We start from the raw sequence: 27,441 nt of genomic DNA on the forward strand, positions 1-27,441 counted from the left end.
GTATGACTAATCTGCGAAAATTAAAGAAAAACACACAATTTAACCAGAATTTTATTTTATTTACGAACATACATTATTAAATTTAGATATACTAATAATAGAAAAAGTTTTATATAAAATTTCACAAAATACATATTACATATTTTTGGAAATGATTCAGACGGATAAGTAATAATGCTCTGTTTTATAATTTTAAGTTTCAGCTACAAATGAGTTAATAGTTCATACAATGCCATTGTTGCATTATTCCTTTCCATTAAACATTGCATTTTATGGCAGATTTTCCAAATAAATTTGTAATTTTCGTCTAAACCAGACAGAACCCTGTTAATCCACCCCAGATAATGAGCGCATTCATCACATCAAACGCGACCATCGTCTTGTTGCTATCAGTCAGGGGGTCCAGCTGTATATGTTTGCCAACGCCGAAAATTGTCGTCGGCTGCAGCGAACATTACGCGATAACGAAAGGCCCACCAGACCTCTGCCGACAATCACCAGACAAGCGCAGGTCTTTTCCCACAAGTGCACGAGAAATCTCATCTTGCTCATACCGGGTGTAATTCACGTGCTCGTGGGTTGGAGTGGTCTTCAGTCCATTCCTCTAGGACATCCGCCACTCCCGACACGAGGTGTATGAGATCTCCCGTGCACAGCTGACACTAGAGACGTCATTTTTCTGATGAGGAATGGACCCTACTCGATTACATGATGGCCACGTGCAGCCGACGACAAATCAGCTTGAGATATTGTAGCATTGTTATCTGACGACATTCAGATGTGAACATCACTATCAGAGAAGATCTTCTAAAAGTACGACTACAGAGTTGGAGGCCTCCTAGGCTCAACATGCCGCCAATGTCCCTAGGATGGACGGGGCCCCCGTAGATCGAATCTGAGTACGATTTAGGACTCATTTTACTGCGTGTCGCAACATGTGGCCATTATTCTCTGAGAGTAAGTCTTCCTTGATGTCAATTATAGGTCCGTCATAACAGGAAGAGATATCTGCGTTGTCTTCTTCGTGGATGAAATTTCTTTCTGCTGGTATGTGCGTTGGCGAGGGTAATTCTTCTTGTACTCATGTGACAAGTGTCGGTGATGTACTGTTAGTGGTGGAATTAATTGCACTTATCGTACTCAGTGTCGAATTATGTGGTTATTCAACATCAGTCCTGTAACACAGATTGAAATCACAGAGTTAGAGGAGATTTTTGTATGTGGGTGATGGGGTGACCTCTTACCTCACACCACTCTTGCTTATATCCAGGCAACCAATTGGAGTATGTACGCATTAAGAATGTTAATTCTAAAGTAATATAACCGAAACGTTTTGAAGCTACAAAACCTTGTATTTAAATTAAAAGGCATTTGAATTTCAGGCTTAAAATTAATATCATATAACCGATTTTCAATGGGATATTTTTCAGCCGCATTTGACATTAGGTGTTTCTCCAGAAGTTGAGCGACGTTTCGAAGTTACGTGCTGAATCCACATTATAGTTACGCCACCTGGCTGTTACAATAATCCTGTGAGCTGGTCGTAATCTTCTGTGGCGAATTTTATCACTTTTTAAATTTAGATGTTTTCTTACCGTAAAAAAATAGTAATTTTTTCCGTTCCTTAGTGAAATATTTTCGGAATTCAAATCGTCTGCTTACCATCATAAATATTTCAATTAATATGCAAGTGTACTTACTTATTCCGCTCACGAGTTATTAGGTCTATCCCGATATATATATGCAATATAAACTGCACAGTTAAACCAATCATCTCCATTACGTAGAGTGACTTGTATAATCCATCTCGTGGGGAAATTGGTGGTGATGTACTGTGAGTGGTGGAATTGTTGTTGGTTTCTGTGTTGGAAACTGCACTTTTCGTAATCAATGTCATATTATCTGGTGATTCACGAGTAGTACTGTAACACAGATTGAGATCACAGAGATAAGGAAATTACAGTACGTGGGTGATGTGGTGACCTCTTGACTGTGGTCATGTAACCAATTGCACTACAGACGCATTGCTAATGTTAGTTTAAAAGTAATATATGAGAAAACGTTCGAAGCTTAAAAAACCTTATATATTGTTTAAATCTTGTCCGTCTAATCACAATAAATTCTTATTAAATATTAAAATATTACAATAATTAACATTTAAAATATTAAATGATGTTCTTTATCGAAATATTCGATTTACATTACACCATCATTTTTCACGACATGTTTCAGTTCCTAAAAGAACTATCTTCAGGTGTATATAATTATATAAAGATTCAAATCAATAATAACTTAAATACAATTTCTTAAATACAATTTCTATATATTATTTTAGCGTATATTTTTATCGGACGTTTATCAGGTATCAAACGATGTTCCTTTCCAGATTCTATTCCATTCTAATAACATATTCAATGTTGTTCTGTATATGTACATCATGCTCAATATGACTTTAGTGTGGGTGAACGTTTTTTTGTTGCCTTTGCATCAGCCTGCAATGTAAATAATATAAAGACTAAATGAATATTAATAAAATAGAAATAGAAAATAAAATAATATATTGAAATAATGAAATATAATTTTGAAACATACCAGAAATGAAAGTTGTAGAGGAGTTACATCTGTCTGGAAGTATTGCCGTGTTTGAACTGAACTGTGTTCATTGTGGATTGTGGTTGTCTTGTAGGGGTGGCAAGTGAAAGGAGGTTGTTGGAGGTGGGATTATTGAGATAAATATTATTGTCATTCAAGCAAACATTTTCTTTGAATGCTTGTTGTATATGATATTTTTCATTTGTGTCTCTGTGTTTCTTATTGTATACTATTTTTAAGATGTCCATTGTGTCTGTTATCATGCTATATGCATGTCCAGTGTTTAGAATGTGTTTGGCATATGCTGAATTATCTTTATTATGTTTTATTGCCGCAATGTGTTCTTTATACCTATTTGTGAATGTATGTCCAGTTTGACCCACACTAAAGTCATATGATGCAACTTAAAAAACCTTGTTTTGAAATTAAAGGCATTTGCATTAGAAGCCTAATATTAATGTCATATAGCCGTTCTTAGATTGGATATTGTTGAGCAGTATTTGACATTCGGTCGTATAGTCTTCAGAAGTTTAGCTACGTTTCCAAGTTCCGTGCTAAATCCAGATTATAGATATGTGACCCGGCTGTTACAATAATCCTCTGTGAGATGGTCCTAATTTTACGTAGCGAATTTTATTAATATTTAAATTTAGACATTTTCTTATCGTAAAATGTGAAAAAACGTATTTTTCTCCGTTCCTTAGCATAATATTCTGGGAATTCTAAACATCTGCTTTCCATCATAAATGTTTTGAAGCAATATGCAAATGTACTTACTCATATCGAATATAAATTTCTATTATCACACTACATATGATACATAGAAGCCCCAGTACAGCAAAAGTCAGCATTACGATTCCAGTTTTAGCATCTGAATCCAGGGTTTCGACGAGTTCGATGGTATTTGCATTAACTGTAAAGTTATTCTCCATCTGAAAAGTTAAAAATCAAGATTGTACGGCTCATAATGAAAATTAATTCTCTACACTTAATATGTGAACCATGCCATTACGTGCGAAGTGAATTGTGGTTATAATTTGGACATGAAAGAAGCAAACACAGTTTCAGTCAGGAGGCCAGTTGCCACTTACCTTATAAAATTATGTTCTCTTTCAAATTGTTGGTTGCAGACTGTTCTCTGTTCCATTCTGTTTCTTCACGTCTGTGTTGCAAGAGTTTTGTTTATGACGTCAGCAAACATTCCAACAATGTAAATAATGTATCAACACGCTGCAACAATTGAATGAAAAAGTGTTTAAACAATTGAGATGTACAAATGGTGAGTTAAACATAATTACAGCATTGAAATGTTATGGATCGTAAGCTAATTAAATTTTGTTTTACATCCGTAGGCTATAATTACAGTTGACTTCCGATCATGAACCCAGTTAATGGTAACCTTGAATAGCCCGCATAAATGAAAGAGAAAGACACTAATTTAATAAATATGTAAGTTTATTCACAGATGTACACCACTTAAATTTTTGATTAACTAATAACGGAAAATACTTTATTTTAAATTTAATTAAGTATATACCAGCAATTTTTAAAAGTTTTTCCATCCCGTTGTAATAACCTATTATAGTAAGTTTCAAGTTTTAGCCACAATTGATACGTTCTGCGATTCTTGTAGGAACGCTTGTACTTGCTAATGACGTCGAAGCATTAACTTGCAATAATTGCTTCTTGCGATTTCTATATTCCCTCATACGTTCAGCATTAGTTTTCGGTATTTTTTGGGAACTTCATGTTCATTATTTAAGACTTCTATTTTTTACATTTTCTGTACTGTCTCATATATTCTGCATTCCGGACTCTTTTAGCTTCAATGCCATCCATCCTGTTATCTCTACATAGTATGACGCAACACACAAACGCAGCAACAGATTTCTTAATAATTCTTAAGGCCGCCATTCACGATCGCTCCAGATGGATGACGTCCAAACGGATGTCGTCCAAAGAGGTACTACATTCACGGTCGCGTCACGCCAGTCGCGGTTTGTTGTCACTCTGTGAAGTGCGTGGTGTTTGCGATGGACGAAGAATTGTTACTAGCTACGGCAGTATGCCTGTATATTAAAAGGAGGAAACCAAAACGAAAGTGGTCAAAGCAATGGCTCTTAAATAGAAGCAATTTAAGTCACGTCAATTTAATTAGTGAACTGAGTTTGGAGCCGTCAGACTGGAGAAACTATTTACGAATGGATGAGTGTGCTTATTTCCGCTTATTGGGGCTAGTCACGCCTGTGATACAAAAACAGGACACGAATATGAGACAATGCATCAGTCCTCATGAAAGATTGTCAGCGACTTTGAGATTTTTGGCTTCAGGCATGAACTATGAAGAACTGAAGTATGTGACAGCTACTTCTCCACAACGTTTAGGAGTAATTATCCCCGAGACTTGCAGGGCAATACTGCAGTGTTTGAAAGGATACCTTAAGGTAAGGTCAGGATTATTACTATATTTGTTAAAATTTAATTAGTTTCTAAATGTAATTATTTTTTTACATTTAATTAGTTTCAATTAGTTCGTGAATCACATGACTGATGATGCCACTTAAGAGGCGAAACATGTCTCATAATATATTTTAACTTATTTGTAAAATACATGGCAACTCTCTATATTTATCAATAACATCAATAACGAAATCACGCCCCGACATTATGCAACTTTCGACTTGACTGGACGAAGGCTCGTGGCAGACTGGCATGAGAATGGACCACGTTTCCGCCACTCACGATACGATGGCGCGATGGAGCGATCGGATGGATTATGGCTCGACAGAATATCCAAACGAGCCCACCGCGCCACGCCAATGGACTTCAGTTTCCGCATTCACGGTACAATTTTGGAGCGACACCGCGCCATTTGGACGAATGGAGCGATCGTGAATGGCCGGCCTTATATAAGAACTTGTGATATATTAAAACGTTTTTAAGTAAAGTTTGTCCCGATACGTGCCATACAGACACTTGGGGTGAGTGGAGGTATAGCTCCTCTCTTTCTTGACCTCGGCACTAGATGGGGGTGAGTGGTCAGCATCACGCCCCGGCCGGCTTTACCCCCGGGAAAGGACCCCGGTACCCATTGTAGAGGAGGCTGGGTGGGCCCCAGAGCCGGTCTGGACACAGAGGCTAGAGGAAAAATCCTCTGCCCCCGTCGGGGATCAAACCCCAGTCCATATTTACACATTGTTGGTATGGATCTTACACATCTTCGTAAAGCTGTTTATGCCGAATGACCCTTCCGTATAGACGTATTTACATCAAAAAATTGAAATGAATATTAAATTGTATGTGAGAGTGTGGACGAGTTAAAATATGTTGTCAGATTATTAACTGTTGTCTCTTGAGAAAAATTCCTTGTCGCCTGCTTATGTCGTTGTTTAAACCGAATTAATGATGACGTGGTTATGGCCCTTTAGGTTATGTGTTGTTGTTCAACAGACTTGAATTGAAACTTTACTGCGAAGTTACTAATATAATTACTTGCATATGCATCACTCGTCACAGACATACACGACCATACAATATATATGACAACTCTTTCCCTGTCGATAAATTGTGTTATTCAAGATTGTCTGTTGTCAGTTATTTCCATAAATAATTTTCATATATATAATTTAAACACCACTTATCTCCTTATGATTATATTTCCAGTAAATTATTGGTACAATGTTCAGACATCCTCTTTTCGGCTGTGTTTCAATTCAAGTGCTTCTGTCGCAGGCATTGCATAACAATGTTCGAATAGACAATGGGACTGCAACAATGAAATTAAAACCCTATGTTCTAACAATGAGAAAATACATAACTAACTAACTAACTAGATGGCTTACCGAACCCGAAGGTTCTTCACCAAATTAACCAAAGCCCTCCACCAGACCCTGTCCTGGGCCAACAAAATCCAGTTTCCTTCAACTCCTATCTGCCATAGATCCCACCTGAGATTATCCTCCCATCTACGTCTAGGTCTCCCCAGCGGTCTCTTCCCCTCAGGCTTCCCAACCAATACCCGGTGCACACCTCTTGTGCTATCCATGCCCCGCCAATCTCATTCTTCTCGACTTTATCACCCTGACAATACTGGGGCAGGAGTACAGATTTTTAAGCTCATCATTATGCAGTTTTCTCCAGACCCCATCGTCTTCTCTTCTAGGCCCAAATATCATCTTCAACACCCTATTCTCAAACACCTGCAATCTGTGTTCCTCCCTCTGAGTGAGAGACCATATTTCGCACCCATACAAAACAACAGGCAAGATTATTGTTTTGTACACTTTAATTTTCAGGTTCTTTGAAATCAGACGGGAAGACAAAATATTTTGAACTGAGAAGTAGCAAGCATTTCCGGAATTTAGTCTCCTCCTAACTTCCTCACGAGTATCATTTTGATTTGTTATTGTTGTTCCCAGATATTTGAACTTTGTAACCCTTGCAAAGGACTTATTAGCTACCCTAAGTTAATTTTGCCCGCCTGTCTGCTGATGACGAGATACTAACATGTACTCAGTTTTTTCTGAATTGACTTCTAGCCCCACTTGTCTACTAGCCTCCAGTAAAACTTCTGCGTTCCTCTTTATTGTATACATATCGTCCCCCAATAAATTAACATCATCAGCATATGCCAATAGCTAATGTATCCCAATCAATTGCAAACCCTCCTGCCTATCTTGGACTTTCCTGATGGCATATTCTAGCGCAAAGTTAAAGAGCAAGGGAGACAAAGCATTTCCTTGTTTTAGACCGTTCCTGATGAAGAATGTCTCAGATACATATTTACCTAGTCGAATTTTGCTACAGGTTTCGCTCAAGCACATTATTATTATTATTTTCACTAGCTTCTTTGGTATACCAAATTCAATAAGAATATTATATAACACTTCTCTCTTCCCAGAGTCATAGGCTTTTTTGAAATCTATAAATAATTGATGTACGGTCCCACCGAACTCCCATTTTTTCTCTAGTATCTGACGAATGCAAAAGATCTCATCAATTGTTGACCTGTATGAGGTTGATAGCAGCGAAATTCCTCGGTAATTACCACACTCAGTCTTGTCCCCCTTCTTATGAACATGAATAATTATGGATTCCTTCCATTGTTGTGGCATCTCTTCCTTATCCCAAATTAAATGAATAAGCTTATGGATCCTCATATGCAACCTTTTGCCACTGGATTTAATTAATTCTGCTGGAATCTGATCAATACCTGGAGATTTATAACTTTTCAACTTCATCTAAACTAGGTTCTGGCACCAACAGTTCAGCTGTATGTATTTTAATCTGTCTAATATCACCAGTCTCATGAACATTTAAGAGCTCGCTAAAGAAATTTTTCCACCTATTCACAATTTTTATTGGATCTGCAAGCAAATTGCCACTATCATCCTTTACCAAATTGGTCTGGGGTTGATATCCTTTCTTAAAGTTATTAATGCCTCTGTACAGGTCTCTGATATTTTTTTCCTTATTATTTGTCTCAAGTTCAGCAATTTTGCCCTTCAGGTATTCCCTTTTCTTATTCCTAAAGGTTCTACTAGCCTCACGTTACATAGATTATCCGCATTTGTTTTGTTTGGGTCCTGCAACCATTGAAATTTTATTTGCTTCCTTCGATCTATTAATTTGGAACATTCTTCATCAAACCACAGTTTATTTTGCTTTCTCCTGTAGCATCCTAGTTTCTCTTTGGCTGAAATTTTGATGCAGTTTCTGAAATTTTCCCACTCCCTGTTGATGTCCACACTTTCATTATCTTCATTTGTCTCTAAAATTTGAAACTTCAACTTGATATTGTTCCTTTGCCTCTCCCTCACTTAATTTTTTTCAAATCAAATCTTTCTGTGTCTAAATTTTGTTTAGTTCGTCTACTTACTGCAAGCTGCTCCCTCACTTTTGCTACCACTTGATAACAAACAGCATCACAGTCTGCTCGTCATCTGATATATTTTGAAACTAAATACAAGTTGTTATTGGCCAATGATTTTAAAGGTGGAAACATGCCAGAATGAAACAATAGATATGCATCTAAAATCCTTTTCTCTTTTTCAAATATGTATGCATTTCATAATACTTGTGAATGAGTTTAATTAACACGGGCTGTAATATAAAATAATGTGAGGCTCCCGAATCGCGTTCATTACGTTAACCTATACATAAGTGTATAATTCTAAGATTACTACTTGAGTGTTGGTAGTTCTGTGCTCTCGGATAACTAATATGGCGAAAATGCGTCTAAAGAATTCGATTTCTGTTTGCTTAGAAATGGCGCCGTAGTGTTTGTTCGTTTCGTATTGAAGTAATAATAGTGGTTTGTTGTTTAAAGTTATTAGAATCATCTTAGACAGAGTATGTATGCATTCTTGGGAATTTCTATGATATTTATTTCCGTTCTTTATGTTGCAAAAAGACTTATAATGACGAGAACAGCTATTTTAATGACTGCAACAGTCGTAGTCCAATGTGTGTTTGTCCTTTGTAGATATTTGAACGGATCCCATTCATGCCATAAAACCTGTTTTGGACCTTTATTTGTAAACATTGAATACATTTATCCAGTCTGGTATAATAAAGAAACACATATTAGTCCATACATATTTTTGCATTATTTCATGTGGCCAGATGAGGAAACCGAAAATTACATATTAATTACATGGATTCTCCAGATATATAATTAGTACGAAAGTCTTTATATGACCTATCTTACGTCAGTATTTTCCTAACGTGTAATTTCTTGTTTTTGTTAATTCTCTGCTGATTTTAATTGAACCATAGTCTGTTTTCCAGTCCTGTGTGTTACACAACCTATATAGTAATTAATTTATGTGTTTAAGTTTGTGCATTGTTATAAAAATAACTGGTCCAGTAATATATGTGTCTTTTCTAATTCATCGTGTGTCAGCTTTAATGTTATGTAGTGATATATAGTGCATATATTTTTAATGTTGTTAATCTCAGGTCAGCCTACCTGATTATTTTGAAATTTTATGTAATCATGAATGTAGAACTGGCTTTCTTAGTAAAGTTTGATAAATTTATCCACTCCTCCCAAGTAAAAGCCATGCATTACCTGTAAGATTTTTTTTGTGAGACTTCTTCCTGCTAATCATTGTGTGAGAATTCAAATCTTGTGCCAAAACCATTTGGTCCCTTATTCATCAAGGCATACCTTTCTTGTTTGTGTTTTGTCATACAAATCTCCAAATTATTTTGTTGTGAATACTTTAGGAGGCCTTGTGTTTCAACATCATACCAAGAAAAGTCCTAGCCTAGTTAGGTGGGCAATGAGGATTGTGATTTCAGCTTCAGCTGTTAAAGTATTTTATCTTTGTTTATGATTTGGTATGAAAGGTGTGATTCTTCCAGTAAGTGGCAAATATATTTGCTAGCTTAAGTAATTATGAACCTTCCTTAACATGATACCAGGTTTGAGGTACTCTTCATAAAATTTTAAGTTTGTTAATCATGGACCTGACATGTAATGTGTATGGGAGAGATGAGAAATGTGTAAAAAAAAATCTGTTGTCAGATAATCTGCATAGTTGTAATGTTCAAGTAATATTTGTAAATTCATTAATTGTATTTCACATGCACCAAGAATTTCAATTAAACTATAAAATACATATTTACAGGCAACTCTCGGTTTACGAACTGAAGCTGTCCCCCAAAACCCATGTTATATCGATGTCCCACTGTACTAAGAAAATAGTTCATGAAATATATTGCAGCATACATAAAGAAACAGAAAAATAAGTAATAATTAATTTTGTAGACTATGAGGCTTGTCTATTGCAATATAAACCATTCTTGAAGATGTTTTGTTTTCTTTATATATCAGCTATACCTCCTCAGCCATTATCACAAACCACTAGAAAATCATACTATTTTCTTGGTACCTTTTAATTCTTGTTCTCCTTTCTTCTATTTGCAGCTCAATGAAGATGGCAAACTCATCCCATCATGTATCTTGTGGATTGGATTTCTGCAGTGTTCCAGATATCAGAGGAAGTCTTCAAGGTGCCTCAGAAGCGGGGTATGCTTGTTTTACATTTCTATTTCATTTACTGTACTGTTTAAATTCAGTGTGTTTATTTGTAGTTTTTAAAAAAAGAAACTCAGAGTGGTTTGCAATTTTAAACCCTTAACTAAATACCTGTGCGCTGTTATTAAATATCAGCATTTAATAAAATTGGCTCCTGTATTTTAGAACTTTCCATGACATCAGCTTTGATTAAATGTCAGGAGAAGGAAGGGTTAAACCACGCATCTTAAACTCATATCTGTTTTTTTCCCAGTAATGATCTGGCCTTTGGTATTTTCCAGAAAACAGCATAACTTCAGATAGGGTGGTAGTGTTTTTTCGAGAACAAATGAAGGTATCTGTTCCGCAAGGTCACTGACCCAGCATGAACCTTTGTAGCATATTCTGAAATGTTAACTTTGTGATGTGGACTTAGATCTAATTTCACTATTATAGTCTCACAGGTTAACCAATAAGATTGCAATACTAGGATGTGTTTCCTTTTGTTTTTCAGATATGACTTTACGTGTTTTCCAATTGTTCATCCAAGATTTAAAAGAGAATTTATTAGTGGAAAGAGTAAAGAAAGACCTGGAGCTTTTACACGATCAGATCTTATCCTTGCTGGCTCAGGTATGTAATTTGTGACACATTTTGTGACCAAGGATTCTAGTTTGTACATAAAACTTTAATTTGGTCTCTTGTTCCATTGTGGTATTAGGAAGGTTGCCGAGATTTTTACAGAATATACATTTGTGCAGGTGGAAGAATGTGAGAAAATGAGGAAAGTTCAACCGTCATGAATTACTTCAATGTGTAACTCAGTGGTCCCCAACCTTTTTGTGCCTACGGGCACGTTTGAGACTGTATGAGATCGTGGCGGTCACCAACCAATTAACAAAGCCAAATTTTCTGTTCTCTGGACAAATAAGATATGGACACCAAATAATACGCACAACAACACAACGTTTAATGACGCAAGAAACCATGCAATCAAAAATACGTACTTTTATAAGTACAATTATTATTACTCAAGTGGGAAGTTAGTGTGATGTTTGGCACTGCATTTCATCTGCCAGATTTTCAAATTTGGGAGTGTAGGATGACGTTGCTACTCGCAAACAATTGTCAAGATGGGTGTTAGTAAGTCGAGATCTGCGCTTTGATTTTGTAATGTACATGGTTCAACGGCCTTCATTATTCAGTATAACCTCTTTCCGTAACAATGCGGGCACCCAAAAAAAAGCCATGGCGCCCGCGGGCACCACGTTGGGGACCACTGGTGTAAACAATAACTTGTTTTACAAAAGGAATACATTTTTTGAAAGTCATACATTAGAAAAAAATTGGAAAAACAAAACTGAACTTCTATTAATTTGAACACAGCAGTAAAGATATGGACATTAATTTGTGAGATTTACATGGTGTATTTTCATTGTAACGTTCTTTACTGTTAGCAAAAATCCATTAGACACATGGGAAAGAGGATATTGATTTTTAAAGTATGGGGTCCGCATTGGCTGTGCGGTCTGAGGTGTGGGCCTTGTGCTGCTTGGTCGCAGGGACCGTTGGTTCGAATCCCACTCAAGCCATGAATGTTTTTCTGTGTTGTGTTGTCCTGTGTACAGGTAGAGGCCTTGCGACGGGCCGATCCCTCGTTCAAGGAGTCCTACCGAATGTCCATAGATCAAGCCAACTGAAAAGTTGGGGACCCGTAAAGGGTACTGGAAAATGTACAAACATTGTTAAACCAGAAAAAGAAGAAGATTTTTAAAGTATGTTAAATAAATATGTTAATTGAGCATTTGTATATAAGGATATGTCCCCTGCCCTTGAGATTTGGGATTCTTACAGCAGTGAAAGTTTTATTCATGAACTTGTAGATGGTTACAACTTTTTGGAGAAACATATTCCTTCCATCATCAGGTTGAAGCAGGTCAAGATTTGGATGTGAGACTAGGTAATATGGTTAAAATATCATATGAGTGGTTTGCACTAGTGGATATCATATACAAAATAACAAACACTTAATCAGAAGGATTTCATGGAAATAAGTATTTCCAGACTATAAAAATTTGCTTGAATTTAAATGAGAAAATTTATGTAGCTGACGTTGGATTGATAGAACAATAAATTTGAATTCCTTCTACAGATTGGAACAATTTGATAGTAGGAAAACTGTCACCATATATTAATGTTGATTCTGAAGATCCAGTTGTGCGAAAACATTCCGAGGAAGCACTGAACCAAGAACTCACTTATGCAAATCATCTTGGCCTTCCTGCTGTTATGTTAACTCTCAGAGGAAATAACCAAATCAATCTTGCACGAATTTTTCACAGTAAAATGCAGGCTGGAAGCACTTACCAGGTAACTTTCATGTTGGTAGATGTAATGTTAAGTTTAGATTAGTATTTTTATAAGGTGTGCTGTTTGATTTCATTCTGGTTGTATAATGACGTGATAGCTTGATTTGAAGTAGAATTAAAACAGCAAAAGGTGGTAAATGATGTTTTGGATGAATTAAATTTGAGGATGTGAATTAATTCACCCTACAAACATTCTTATGTTTTATTAGTGAAATAATGGTTACTTATACAGAAATTAATGAGAAATCAAGGCTATGGTAATTTGTAACTGAGTAATGTGTAATTGTGGACTAGCCATTATTATTATTATTATTCAGTGTTCTGTCTTACGACAGGTCCATTGCTCTGCCGAAAATGAGCTCTCCAGTTTTCCCTAGTCTCAGCTTCTCGTTTTAATTCCTGGAACTTCATCTTCTTTCCTTGTTTAAGATCGTCGGTTAGCTGTGTCAGTCTTCTTCCCAGTCCTCGCTTTCCTTCAACCTGGCCTTCGGTAATATCACTCAGTAATCCATTCCTTCTCATAATATGTCCCAGCCAGTTAGCTTTCCTTCGTGTAATCGCCTGCAGAATGTTTCTTTGCTCGTTGACTCACAATACTTCTTCGTTGGTCACTCGATCCGTCCACCTGATCTTCTCTAGTCTTCTCCAACACCACATTTCAAAACTCTCCAGGTATTTCTGTTCCTTCTTCCTGAGTGTCCAAGTCTCTGCTCCATATAGCGCGACACTCCATACGTAACACTTCACTAGTTTCTTCTTCATCTCCAAGCCCAACTTGCTAGTGAGAAGTATCCTCTTCTTGACGAAAGCTGCCTTGGCCATGGCTATCCTTGCTTTTACTTCCTTGGTGCATAGAGCGTCCGTCGTGATTATGCTGGACTAGCCATTATAACTGGAGAAAGTGTAGGATTTGTTCTATCCTTTGTTACATCTTCATAAACTTGTACATTGTTGACATTTTTCTTTAGCTTCACTAAATATGTATTTAATGTTGGTTCATTGTTTTGATGATTTATCGCCATTGCTTTTTGACAAACAAAACACAGTGCCAATAATGAACTTCCTACAACTACAAAACAAATTTTATTCATTGTTTAATCCTCTGAAGGCAATGCTCATATAAATTATGTTTAAACATTCGGTTCCTACCTGAAAGAAAACATAATGCATTACTATCAGAAAGATCAGTTGGTTAATGCTGTTTAGGGAAATAGTGACTTTATTCTGAGAAGCTTACCATACCACAAATACACTCTGAGCAAAATGCAGAGCTACTGATTTTTTAACCAGGAGGTACATATACTTACCACTGGACTTAAAAGTGTTTGTTCAAGACTATTGAATCAACGTGCGCTAGTTAACCTGAATTGCAGTTACTTCACAAATCACGTCTTAATTTTCTTGCCGGATCTCATATAACCTCCTTTTAGTGTCTGTAGGACACTGATTTTGTATTGCTGATTTACTAATTTTCTGCAAATTAATATTTTTACTTTGTTATTATGTTTAATATATGTATAAGTAAACTTTTGGGAAGACTGAGGGGAAGAGACCGCTGGGGAGACTTAGACATAGATGGGAGGATAATGTCAGGCAGGATCTATGGGACACAGGAGTTGAAGGAAACTGGGCCCAAGACAGGGTCAGGTGGAGGACGTTGGTTAATTCGGTGATGAACCTTCGGGTTCGGTAAGCCATCTAGTTAGTTAGTTATAAGTAAACCTTTAAGTAACAGCATATTTTAATATTTTCTAGGTTTGGGTACATTTACCCATGGAAAGTCCTGCTGTAGCAGCTTCATATTATCATAACAGTGAAGAAGAGCTGATAAAACTGCAGGGAGATATCAACACATGGGGATGGTAACTAGCTTATGTGTTTAGAAGGGAAAAACATTTTATTTGTTGTATGGCTATGGCATGGACATGTATTTTAACTTTTTCGTACTTGATATATAAGTATTCTCTCATGATTCTCTACTAGATGGCTGTAGCTGACAAGTCAGGATTGAATAGAAATTGTCACTCACTACTCAAATGCACTATACAAGACTAATAAGGATAAGTTGCCTTAAGCAACTGTCCCGAAACGGGCCAGTTGCCCATTCCTTAATGTGGAAATGATATTAAATGTATAAGTGGAAAATTTCCTTAAGTACATGTATAACTAAATTTGAAGAAATCTGAGAGGGGCATTTTGATGCATAGAACATTTTTACTGAATCACATGTCTGTTGTCTGCATTCTTTAATTGTTTGTCTTAGAGGTCAGCAGGGGAGTAGGTCAGATAATGTGCAGGTTTGGGCCTACTTTAGATGATAGCAGTTTAACGTTGTACAGAACATTCTGAGCTTTCTCATGCTATTTTTTCATGTGGAAAAAGTTATTTCTTGTTACGCTCATCTTATGCTCGTGACACACTCAGGTTCTGAAAACAAATTCCACTGACTTGATTTTCATACCTGTCCCTTTCCATAAATAGGTCACTTTATCATATTACAAACTTGGTATTTGATATCTTTGTACTGCTCCCCAAACATGAACATAACCCCAGATGTTCTTGAAATGTTGTTAAAAAAGTCATTCAAGGATTACTGGCTTTTATATATTAAAAGAAACGTATTGATGATATGACAGTCAGGGGAAATTTTAAATGAATTAGTCTTCATTTTGGGCTGGATTAAAAGGAAGTCAGGGCACGGTCAGGTAGAGTTAACATGTTTGAAGATAAACTTCAGGATCAGGCTGGGACAGGTCAAAGGGTCCTCAGACGGATGGGAAAAATTAAAAAAATTTGGCCTGTGCAGTCATCTAAATTGTCTTGTTATTATGTGTCATGTCATGTTTCTTCCTTGCGGAAGTACCTTTATCAACTGTAGTCAATCACATTCCGTTAAAAATAAGCCTGAGATTTATATCTGTAGTTCATCATGGACTTTGAAACTCATTTATAACAATGTGGTGTTAGGTGGAACAAGTTCCGTTCTGTGTGCAACTTTGAGAAGAAACTGGGTCTAGCATTGGAAGTGACTCCAGATATTCCACCTGAGGAAGAAATTGCTCGATGGATGGGTGAACCAATCAAGTGTTTGGTTTTGTCCACGTCACTGTTTGTTACGAATAAGAAAGGATACCCTGTGCTGTTACGTCCACATCAAAATCTCATAAAATCCTTTGCATCTCTGGATATTCAGGTTGTGGTACGAGGTGCTATCAGGCATGGTTGTTCTAAATACTATCAGCAGTATTTGGATCATCTGTGGCAGGTGGGTGTAGGAATTATTTATTCAGACCTAAGTTACATTTCATACTAAAAAGCCTTAAATTTTAAACCTTTTTGTAGTTATATATCCTGAATGTCTGTGAAGTGTGTGGTACAGCATTTGTTACATTAATTCTCATTTCGAAGTTATATGTAGTTGTAGAAAGAATTTCAGAGGGTCCTTTATTCTGAGGAAGGGTTAAAACCAATGTCCAGCACATAATTTTGTCGGTAATAGAATATTTTGAAATCTAAGTGAAATTACTTTTTTACATATTTTCAGAGTGCTTCACATACTGATTCATTGCTAACATATGCAAGAGGATATGAAGATTATCTGCAATGCCCTCTTCAACCCCTCATGGATAATCTGGAATCTCAGACATACGAAGTTTTTGAAAAGGATCCGGTCAAATATAATGAGTATCAACGTGCCATATACAGTGCTCTTCTTGACAGAATACCTTTTGAAGAAAAGGATACCAAAGTTGTGTAAGTAGGATTCATTTTCCATTTATATAGAAACCATTATTTGGAATTTCACTGTAAACACCCCGCCTCCCACCCAAATTCATATTTGAGGTGCCTACTTTGAAATGGCTCCCAAGCCAGGAACTATACAAGTTCTAATATTTTCCATTGAAGTTCAGTTGTTTCGGCACCTCCATAATAAAAGACCAAACTCATCTCATACACAACTTCATATGAGGTTGCTTTAAAGCAGTGGTATTCAACCTTTTTTGTTCGTGTACCCCCAGATATAATTTCTCTTCAACTTTGTACCCCCAAAGTTGTTGGTGTATAATTCAAGTTATACATAGTATATAACCTACATCTAAAATAAATTGCATTACTGATTATTCAGTGTTTATCATAAAATAATATATATTTTGTTAAATTTCACGTACCGCCTAAGATGTCTTCGCGTACCCCAGGTTGAATACCACTGCTTTAAAGTACAGTGCACATCTTCAAAATGTTATGTTCAGCTACAGCAAAAACTTAACAAAATATTTCTCTTCATATAGCTTTGGAAATGACGTCATGGTGTGTAAATCAAATACGTTGAAATTTGTGTTTCAGTGTCGTGATGGTGGTAGGTGCTGGTAGAGGACCGCTTGTTCGTGCCGCTTTGAATGCAGCTCATAAGGCAGATAGGAAGATCAGGGTTTATGCAGTAGAAAAAAATCCAAATGCTGTAGTTACGTAAGTTTTTAGTTTATTCTTGCCTAATCAAGATTAAAGGACGATGTATGTATAGAAGACAATAGTAACAATGCTATGGGTTTTTTTCTCAGTTTACAGGCTCAACAGGAAGAACTGTGGGGTGATCAAGTGACAGTAGTCTCATGTGATATGAGAGATTGGAATTCGCCTGAAAAAGCTGATGTTTTGGTATCCGAACTTCTGGGTTCATTTGGAGACAATGAACTCTCACCTGAATGCCTGGATGGGGCTCAGAAGTTCCTTAAAGGTAGGTACTTGAAGATAATTTTACTTCTTAATTTTTCTCCTTTTGTATCCTTTAAGCATGGAGTGCAGTGTAATGCCATCCACTGGCATGCAACATGACGTGCATGCAGATGATAACTGCTTTGTGCTTCCATCTACGTGAATTGTCTTCCATCTACATGAATTATATACAGACAGATTTGAGGTGGATGACACTAGTGTCACTTGATACATGGTCCTGAAATGGTGTATGATGTGAAGATGGCTTCTTCTGGGTTGTTGCCTCTTGTAGTCTGATAGACGTTTGCCTGCGTTTCGGAGGTTATTGTCTACATCATCAGAGTGATCACTCTTCTTACTTTATTTTTATTGCTTTCAGTTTGAAGGTTTTTTGAGATACCATATTGTGTGTTTTATGCGGTTTGTGTTATCTGGTGTATTATGCAAATGATTTAACAGAAATGGAATATATTAGAAGGAAAAGTGCTGATTAATTTTGTGGACCAAACAGGAGTTAAATAAATGTGGAGCTTCATGATTTACAGTGGACTCTTTATCTAATGTTATTAAGCACTTAAGTTTAAATTATGATAAGTTGAGTAGTTACAGAACATTTGATGGGAGACTCTTGTGAAAATAGACTATTTGGAAGGTTAGGAAATAGATGGAAGTGTAATATAAAGAGAACCGTAGGGATGTAGTTGTTGTGATGTTAGTTCCATGGAGAAACTGTGGATAGTGGGTGATTATTATTTTAAGGATGATTAACTATCATCTTCCATAAGTACATTGGAATTAATGACTTAAAATATTTATTTTTCTGTTAATGAGATCTGTCTTAGAAAAGATTCTGATTGAATCAAAGGAAAAAAAATAATTACTGTTTTTTTATGATTATAATTAAAGTTGTTATGCACCTAACATCTGCCCCAAATACACTTTTATACTGCAGCAAGCATTTTATTGTGTGTGTTTGCAGGTGATGGTATTAGTATTCCTTGCAGTTACACTTCATACTTGTGTCCCATCCAGTCTTCCAAACTGTATAACGAAGTTCGTCTCAGCAAAGAGAAGGACAAACATGCATTAAATCACTTTGAAACTCCGTATGTTGTTCACCTGCAAAACAGATTTCAGCTAGCACCAACACAGGCGCTCTTTACATTCCACCATCCTAACAAAGGTAAGAAAAATATTTCTTGTGTTTGTCTTGATCTAAGTTTGTTTTGTTTTGCTTGAAAGCAGACTGCATTCGTCCAAGAAAAACTAACAGTGCAGTAGAACAGACACATTGAATAAGTTGTAGATTCTATCATAATTTAAAAATACTGTTTGTTGTTGCTTTATGTCCAGTGTGAAATTGGGGGTTTGCAATTGTAGTAACATAACTTTTGATTCTGGCATTTCATAGCTTTGGTGATTCAATTATACCTGTCATGAATGTAACTTAAATTTGTATTTATTAATTTTTGCTCCTTTACAGATCTCTGTTTTGTTCTGTCCTGTTTGTTTCCATCCCACTGACTATCTTGTAGATACTTCTTGCTTTGTTTCAGGAAATAACAGGAGAATTTAAAATATAGTCCTATACTAGTTCTGTAGTGTACCGTCCCAGTGTGTTGTTTGTAGACTTGATTTTATTTTCACTTTCAGTTTTTACAAGTATTAATTTTTGTCGCCAAACACAGAGTGTAGTTGCATCTGGTACCCTTTACATTTGTCAACAAAAGTATACAATTGTAAAGCAGTGGGAATTGGTGTTATGTAAAAAGTTACAGTGACAACATATAATGTTGATCAGTGACTAATTGTAACCTATAAAATGAAGTAATATTTGCTTTTGTTTCAGATGAAGTTCTTGACAACACACGATATAAATGCTTGTCATTCAAGATAGCTCAGGACTGTGTACTGCACGGTTTTTCTGGTTATTTTGATACAGTTTTGTACAAAAATATAAATCTCAGTATTGTACCAGAAACACACTCAAGAGGAATGTTTAGTTGGTTCCCAATTTTCTTCCCTATTCGGGTAAGTACATTACCGAAAGATATAAAATTCATTTATGGCTGAAAATTGTATTTAGTTAGCTTAGAAATATGGCATTTATGCAGGTCAGTATGGAATAAATAATCCAAACTCATTCTGAAACATACTGCTGCATAATGCAGCCCCATTGCTCAGCATGCCCCATATCTTCTTATTCTAAACATAATTTTTCACATATGTACTGAACACAGTATACAAGCTTTCTCCTAGATTCAACTGGGATGCATTCCTTGAAAATGTTGTTGAATCCGTAGGGTTACATGTAAAATGAGCTGATGCACCAAATGTAGTAGTTAAGTTGTTAACTCTCCTGCTTCATATTCGTGTCAGAGGTCACAGGTTCAAATCTTGGCCTGGAGACTGCTATCCTGACTTAAGCGTTTTATGGTTTTCCTCAGTTCCTCAAAGCAAATACTGGGGTAGTACCTTAAATTAGGCTGTGACCACATCCTTCCATGTCCTTTCCATTTTATTACTCTCTGTAATTCTCTCGTCCGACACTCTATAGTCTAGATGCGAAAAGCATTGTTAAATAAACTATAAATAAATCAAAATAAATAGGGTGATGCCTTCTTGACCAGCCAGAGAGAGAGAGAGATTTGTACTTGTTATAAGGAAGGCTGTCAGGTGGGTTTTATGCTGGGGATTGTACTGGTGACTTGAGAAGTGACTTTATAGGAGGTTGACTAGTAAATCCATTTGCATAAGACATTGTATCATACTTCTTGTATCCTTCATTTGGTTGAATACCACCCAGGAAAAAAATTGTTGATTACTAGAATTGTGAATGTAGCATTTGCTCCAAAACACTTCCATGAATTAGTACTTTTTAAAAGCTTTATTGAGCAAGAATGAGCTTAGTGTACTTGCCGAAATATTTCGAGCTTGGGGAAGTGAAAATCTACAACTTATATGGATGAAGTGAATTGTAGATTTCATCCAAATATTATTTCATTTTGAAGATTATTGGTTGTCTTCTGTGCTGAGTGCCATTTAGTCCACTGATATTTTACAAGTACTTGCTGCCTCCATCATTAGGGTGATGAGTGCTGCAAGTACCTCTGAAACATTGGTAATCTACCAGACTGCATGGTGCTACAACCTAGAAGATAATCTTCTGAATCCTTGCTGCAGTGAAAACCTCAGAACATACTAATTCTCTTAGTCGCAAAAAGTAATGAGTTTAGTGCCTTCATTATTACGTATTCTCCTAACTCTGAATGGTGTTAAACTGTTTCTGTTTTATATCTTACGTATCAGGAGCCTGTGCAGCTACAAAGTGGTAATGAATTGGAGGTGCACTTCTGGAGATTATGCAGCAAGAAAAATGTATGGTATGAGTGGAGTATCACAAAACCCATTCCTGTGTCTGTACATAATCCAAATGGCAGGTCGTACACCATTGGTCTGTGATAGCAGAAGCAGTACATGTCTCATTGTGGAAAACTGTGCTGCTAGCTCTTTGAATTTCTGTAAGTCACAGACATTGCAAAATATTTCATGTAGTAAATGGTATGATAGATATTGTTGGAAAATTGTGGCATTGGATTTTAACTACTCTGTTCCTGTATAGCTGCAGGTAGCCCTCGATTTGCGCCAGGCCAATTTGCGCCGATTCAGAATAACACCGATTTTGAAGCCAGAAAGTCAAAAATATATATTTTACTATTATTTGTAACATTTTATAATGTTTCTCGTACTACTTATACTAAATCGTAATGCTTACATCGCTGATTTTGAAAAAAATTATAAATACAGTCATCTCTGCAATTACGTATGTTTCATTAACGTGAATTTGCTCCAATGAGATCAGTGAAACGGTAAAAGCTGCTTGTGAAATGCAAACTTTTGCCTATACAAGTTTGCTCTTGTGTAATTTCATTCCTGGCTCTTTTAACTTTCAAAAGACTAATTTAATCATGAAATTTTGAAAGAAAGAAAGAAGAAATCATGACAGTCCACACTACATGCCTTCTTTAAAAAATATGACGATCCTCAGCCAGGGACTTCGTCAGAGAACTAACGCTGCTTCATCACGCCATTGCCGATTGTAAGTGTATAAAATATATTTTTTAAATTCCCTTTATTTTATTTACATTATTTCAGAGCTTTAAATGTAATGCCATTATATTACTCATCAATGTTTGGGTGCTGGGAATGCATGTCATTGACTTCCCATTGATTTACATTATAAAATCGTTCCACTTTACGTCGATTACGCCAGTTCGTCCTGGAACACATCCCCGGCGTAAATCGAGTGCTACCTGTATTAATTGGCTTTTTAACACAAATTGGGGTTAAAATTATGAAACAGCTTACTGAAGCCCACTGTTACAAGATTTAAAGAACATAATCATTGAAATTATTATAAATGTTGAAGCTGGTGGAATGATTTATACATTTTTGTGATCAGCACTAATGTGTAACAAATTGTGTACTAAAAACACTATTCTAGTATTCAGAAATAAGGGTACGAACAGTGCGACTGACATATACTGAAACATATTTATTCACAGGACATCCCATATTTTTTTCTCAGTTCTTTAATTTATTCAGTAATAAAAGTAAACATATGGGTTTTATTTTTCAATATGCTGTCTCAAATATAACAGTATTAATTTTGTTATGTTTTGAGAATAGAAATCAAAATACTAAAATAGACTGTGGCATACAATTATAGGGGAAAGAGAAGTTTAAAACCACTGATGAGATGGCATGAAACTATATCAGACTCTGTATCAGGGCAGGATAATAAATCGTGCTTGATTCAGCCACTGTGTACCAGTTACTCAAAAGGTTAAAAGAAGTCCCAGGTGCAGTTTGTTAGTAAAAGACTTTGGCAAAAAGGAAGATATAATGAGCATTAAAAATTAATTTATGGTATTTTCAGTTTGAAATTAAAATCTTAACATTTTTAAAGTCAGTCAGTACATCAGGCTGTTTTCCATGTTGGGCAGAGCTGTACCAGATGTATTAAAGTTAATGGATATTTTTTCAGAGATGACAGAGGAAGTGGGAATTGATAATACATGTTAGAAGAAGGTGGGCTGAAAATATATGCCAGAATCGGGAAAATTTTAATGTTACATGGCCATGGAACATGCTGGACATAATTTTTGTTTAATTATTGTACTTGCTACCACAACATACTTTAATTGGCCACAGATCTATCAAACTTTTATGACTACTGGTTGTTGTGACTTTTGGTGCCACATTTGAAAGTTTTTAAGGACATCATGACTTTATCGCTAATCATGTGCTTTCAATGAAAGATTCACGTGAACATAAAATAGTACTTTCTGTGTTCAGCTATGATAACTCATTGTGTTTCTTTAATGAAGATTACTTGCAGAGTTTTATGGCCTTTCTTTGACAAGTGGCAGTAACCTTGTGTTTTAAGACGCCGTCTATATAGTTTCCTTTTACTGTATTTTTTTTTTTAGTTTATTTTGATGTGTGTTGTCCTAAAATGATGTTATGCTTATGAATTATTGAGTAAAACAAGGTGTTCTAAAATGATTGTGTACCTTTAAGAACGATACAGTGGAGTTAACAGTGGTATTGAGTGAATTACAGTGACTACAAACTTCCAGTTTTCTTTTGAATGCGCATTGGAAATTCTTGGTTAAATTTAATACATGTTATGTCAGTTTAAAGTTGTGTTTCGGTTTTTAGGCCAAGGAAACTATAGAATTTGATCAAACACATCAACAAGAGTCATGTTCTTTTTTGTGGAAACTGTAATTATTAAAGAAATTTTGAATGATGTCATTTAATAAAGACTTTGCATAAACAGAAAAGAGCTAGCAACATGATTACTTTATTAACACTGGTTGTTACAACTGTGTTACTTGTACAGATGGTAGGTGCCATTTCCAACATTGACCGATGCTGGCCAGTAAATTGCACAGGATGAAAAATGCCATCATAATGGCAGAAAGTTCTGTATTTTAATGTGAATTGTATTCACTGTCAATTTTACCAAAACAGTGAAGGAAACAGAAATTTTTCTTATATATTTAGCACAATACATTTTTACATTCAGAATGGTAATGTTTGTTGGAGAGGTTGCCTAATCTGTTTACCTCAGTAATAAAAAATTGTAATTGTTGCAGTATAGTGATTTTATGCATCAATCATGTCTGGTCCCAATATTACAGAAGTGGTTGGGTGAAGTTACAGTAAAATATTGCATCTAGTCTGCCCAGAATACTCTGAACTTCATGATTATTGAGATTCATAATTAATTTGACATGTTCTACATCCTTTGGTTGAGTCCTAAGAAGGATCTGTGGAATGTAAATAAACTCTACTCTACTCACACTATGAAGACATATACCAGAGTGGGTTTTGCACTCTGCATTCGTAACTTTAGAATTAGATGGAGGTGAATGGTCGTTTGTTTAAGTCCCAGCTGCTTCACCACCAGGAAAAAGAACCCCCACCATTAGAGGAGCTTACGTGGGCCACACCCAGTCTGAACTTTGGACATCCAGCTCATAGGCAAAAGCACGTGATCATCAAGACATGTTTCCTTTTTGCCTCGTTTCTGTTAGAAGCCGTTATTCACAATTAAAACATCTTGGTGGCACGATTATTGGATATTAGAAGTAGAATTCACCAAATGGTTGTGACTCACTGCAGTGGGAGATTGGAATCAGAATTAGTACTTACTGTTAAAAAAAGTTAATTTGGGGTGGGGACAGGAAGTAAATTTAAAGGTGAAGAACAAAAATCTGAATTTCAGTTATATGTAATGAGATGTTATGATTTGGAGCCTTGTAAGTTTGAGGCTTTTGTTTGTTTTTCAGCGTACATTAAAATTAAACTGCAGTTCCCTACGGGCTACTCACGGACATGCGCAAAGACAATACATAACCACTCTAGCCTTCAAGAAATTCACAACATTTTAAAGAACCTGAAGATTCATTACCATGTTCACAAGAGCCCACCACTGATTCCTGTCCTGAACCAGATGAATCCAGTCCATACCACACCATTCTGTTTCTCTAAGATCAATTTTAATATTATCCTTCCACCTGTGTGTAGATCTTCCTAGTGCTCTCTTTCCTTCTGTTTTGCCTACCAAAACCGTGTATACATTCCTCTGCTCTCCCATGTGGGCTACATGCCCTGCCTATCTCTTCCTCCTTGACTTGGTCATTCTTATTATTTGAAAATTGCACTTGTGTAACAAAATCTTGATCTTCAGCTGAACGTGATCATAAATACACTCTTTTAATGTGATAGTTTTAATTAGATTTCTTCTGATTTCAACCCATCCTTGAAGAAATCATAGTGTAACTTTTTTTTAGCAAATTGGGGAAGTACAATAATGAGTACAACACTCACATCAAATTACAATACAGATGTTTGCAAATTTGTGTAACTATAATATTTATGCCTTCCCACAACAGTCATGAACTTCAGTGTATAGACTTAAGATTGTGCTGGTTGTAATTAAATTGTTTTTTGAGCATCAAGAGATTTTTATTGAATTCAACAAGAACATTTCTGTGAACAGTCATTGTCTAATTGAACTGATGTTGAATAAAAGGACATTATGCTCTGTTAAAAAGCCACGTGCCAGTATAGGGTTGTGTTAAATGTAATTTGATATGAAATTTTTTAGTAATTCATGACATATGCAGTGTGTAATAAACAAAATAGTTACGATAATTGTGAATATGTCTGTATCTGTGATGCAAGCTAACACTGAAACTGTAGAAACTTTCCTGAATAGTGAGCAATTCCTCCATAATCCTGCATTACATCAGTTACCAAATACTGCTAAAGATACAGGTATGTACCTTATTATTGACTTTGAATGGCTGCCCGATTCTTATAAAGCATAACCATGTATTTAAATGTACAATGTAAGGTTCAAGGACAGTTTTAAATAAGTGTGTATTCTGTTATGATATTGATGCTTTTGACCCTTTAAAAAAAGGCAGAATGCATAATTCTTGTTTTGTAGAGATAACAACTTTGTACCAAGTTCCACTGAGATGACCCAAATGAAAGGTCATATCAAAACCATGGTTGTCAAATTTCCATTTGTTTGCTATGTAATGTTGCTGAAACTGTAGTATTCACATTGTATATTTAAGGGAAAGAAAAATGCATTCAGTGAATACAAGCATTCTACATCTGAACAATTTGCTTGCATGCGTAATGTATAATGAAATACGCTTCATTGTGAATTTATAGTTCTACCATTACAAAGCACAATCCTATGCAATACTGCCAACACCCAGAACATTATTTGGCATGTCAAAATTAAAATTGTCAGGTGTATGATTCCAATGATTTCTGGAATTTTTATACATCTTTACCTTTACTAAATAGAAGTGTGGATTTAAACCTCTGTAATATGGGGCTGTCAGCTAGACTTTAAGTTTGCAGTTAACAGTTTAGAAGTATGTTAATGGTTTGCTGCATAAGCCAGTTAAAACAGGTTAATACACAGTAGACTCTAGTTATCAGTTACACAACAACCATGTTTCAATTTCAGAGGTGTAACACCATATAAAATATTAAAGTTTTTAAGTGGCATATTTCAGTAGGTGTGTATTTTTCAAATGTGTTGAGGCTTACATATTTCACTGATCTTGGTGTTTGTATGGGGTGTCTGGTGATTGTCAATACCTCAGTGTCTTGTTTCTGACATCGTTCCCAGTCGGAGTTATCATGTGAACATGGGTATGATTCTCAAAGGTTACAGAGATAGAGATATTTGAAATTCAGGATGATTTCAACCTTGGGAGGAACTTCATTGTCTTTCAGCATTAAAAACCCAATGAGGTATTTCCTCTATTCTGTTTTCTCTGGATTAATACATCGTGTTTTCATGTAACCCTATACATGAAAATGTAGCATACAGTAGTGAGGTCAAGTGACCATTCCTACTATAATGCGGGGTGACCCATTATGGTGGAAGTATAACAGTAATTATGTTCAAATCATCTTGAATTTCTGCCCATAGCTCTGCAACCACTGAGAATTGGACTCATCTTCATACATGACTCGGGAATAAGACCGTCCATCTTCTGATACGTCACCAATGTGTCAAAGGAATGTATCAGAAAATTGTTTGTGCAAAATGTTGGTAACCGCCTGCAAGACCACTATCAGTATTTTTTACTGTCATGAAAACCTCAAATCAGATAATATTCTGAGTGTGCACTTCTAGGCATTTGTGTTCTACAGTTTTTAAAGAATGAACCAAAGGAGCACATTGTAAACTATACATGTTCATAAAATAAATTATTATAATTATCTGTTCATTAAATATTGAAAAATTATTTTAATTGCCTAAGGAGGAAGTGTTGATACTTTCAAAAGATTTAAGTGGGCCAGACTACTAGAATAAATACCTTGCCACATTTAATATTGTAATATTTTTCTATTGTGTCCATTGCCTAGGTAAGACAAGTTTGAAAAAGTGATTGCTGGAGTACACATCGCTTCCAGCACCATTATTTGCTATAGAGTTCAAAGGTTATAAGGGCTTGTGCAAACGATTTTGGGCTATGTGGTTCATCGTCGTCTCACTTCATGACTTTGCGGACCCGTCCACGATATAATATTCATACAGTAAAGTAAAGCTGCCTCACAATACGCTATATAGGCGCTTGGGGGGTATATAGCTCCTATTCATTCTTAACCTCGGAAATAAATGGGGGTAAGTGGTCA

General features: G+C 35.9%; 2 protein-coding genes across 6 annotated transcripts in view; one reads left to right on the forward strand and one right to left on the reverse strand.

The window, feature by feature from the left end:
- The window catches only part of csul (protein arginine N-methyltransferase 5), a 546,076-nt gene extending 519,768 nt beyond the window's left edge, over positions 1-26,308 (forward strand). For 4 of the 5 annotated variants that reach the window (XM_087347239.1, XM_087347240.1, XM_087347241.1 and 1 more), the window contains 11 exons: positions 10,526-10,627; positions 11,130-11,248; positions 12,768-12,985; positions 14,740-14,846; positions 15,952-16,249; positions 16,529-16,737; positions 17,329-17,451; positions 17,544-17,719; positions 18,677-18,880; positions 19,547-19,728; positions 21,007-26,308. In XM_087347239.1, the coding sequence (XP_087203365.1) occupies positions 10,526-10,627; positions 11,130-11,248; positions 12,768-12,985; positions 14,740-14,846; positions 15,952-16,249; positions 16,529-16,737; positions 17,329-17,451; positions 17,544-17,719; positions 18,677-18,880; positions 19,547-19,728; positions 21,007-21,159 (1,891 nt within the window). In that variant the 3' untranslated portion in view covers positions 21,160-26,308. Of the gene's footprint in view, positions 1-8,797; positions 8,944-10,525; positions 10,628-11,129; positions 11,249-12,767; positions 12,986-14,739; positions 14,847-15,951; positions 16,250-16,528; positions 16,738-17,328; positions 17,452-17,543; positions 17,720-18,676; positions 18,881-19,546; positions 19,729-21,006 lie in introns of those variants that run through there. The other variant, XM_022061223.2, reaches the window with a different exon arrangement.
- Positions 34-8,584, reverse strand: LOC110828467 (uncharacterized). Its single transcript, XM_087347252.1, has 5 exons — positions 8,471-8,584; positions 3,684-3,822; positions 3,370-3,524; positions 1,701-1,922; positions 34-1,175 (listed from the first exon to the last, which is right to left on the reverse strand). Exons 3-5 carry the CDS (start codon positions 3,522-3,524, stop codon positions 1,160-1,162), a joined length of 393 nt encoding a protein of 130 aa, XP_087203378.1. The 5' UTR covers positions 3,684-3,822; positions 8,471-8,584; the 3' UTR covers positions 34-1,159.
- Positions 26,309-27,441: the final 1,133 nt, after the last annotated feature.

Source organism: Zootermopsis nevadensis, unplaced genomic scaffold, assembly GCF_977971745.1.
Source record: "Zootermopsis nevadensis isolate Lab colony 2312 unplaced genomic scaffold, Znev_1.0 Znev_ptg000011l, whole genome shotgun sequence".
Classification (NCBI taxonomy): domain Eukaryota; kingdom Metazoa; phylum Arthropoda; class Insecta; order Blattodea; family Termopsidae; genus Zootermopsis; species Zootermopsis nevadensis.

What these genes read in the sequence shown, in the direction of transcription:
- LOC110828467 (XM_087347252.1), bottom strand. Translation starts at nt 3,524, where the DNA reads ATGGAGAATAACTTTACAGTTAATGCAAATACCATCGAACTCGTCGAA. An exon ending in GAAATTTATATTCGATATGA is followed by an intron (nt 1,923 to 3,369) that starts GTAAGTACATTT and finishes TCTGTGTTACAG; the next exon opens with TACTACTCGTGAATCACCAG.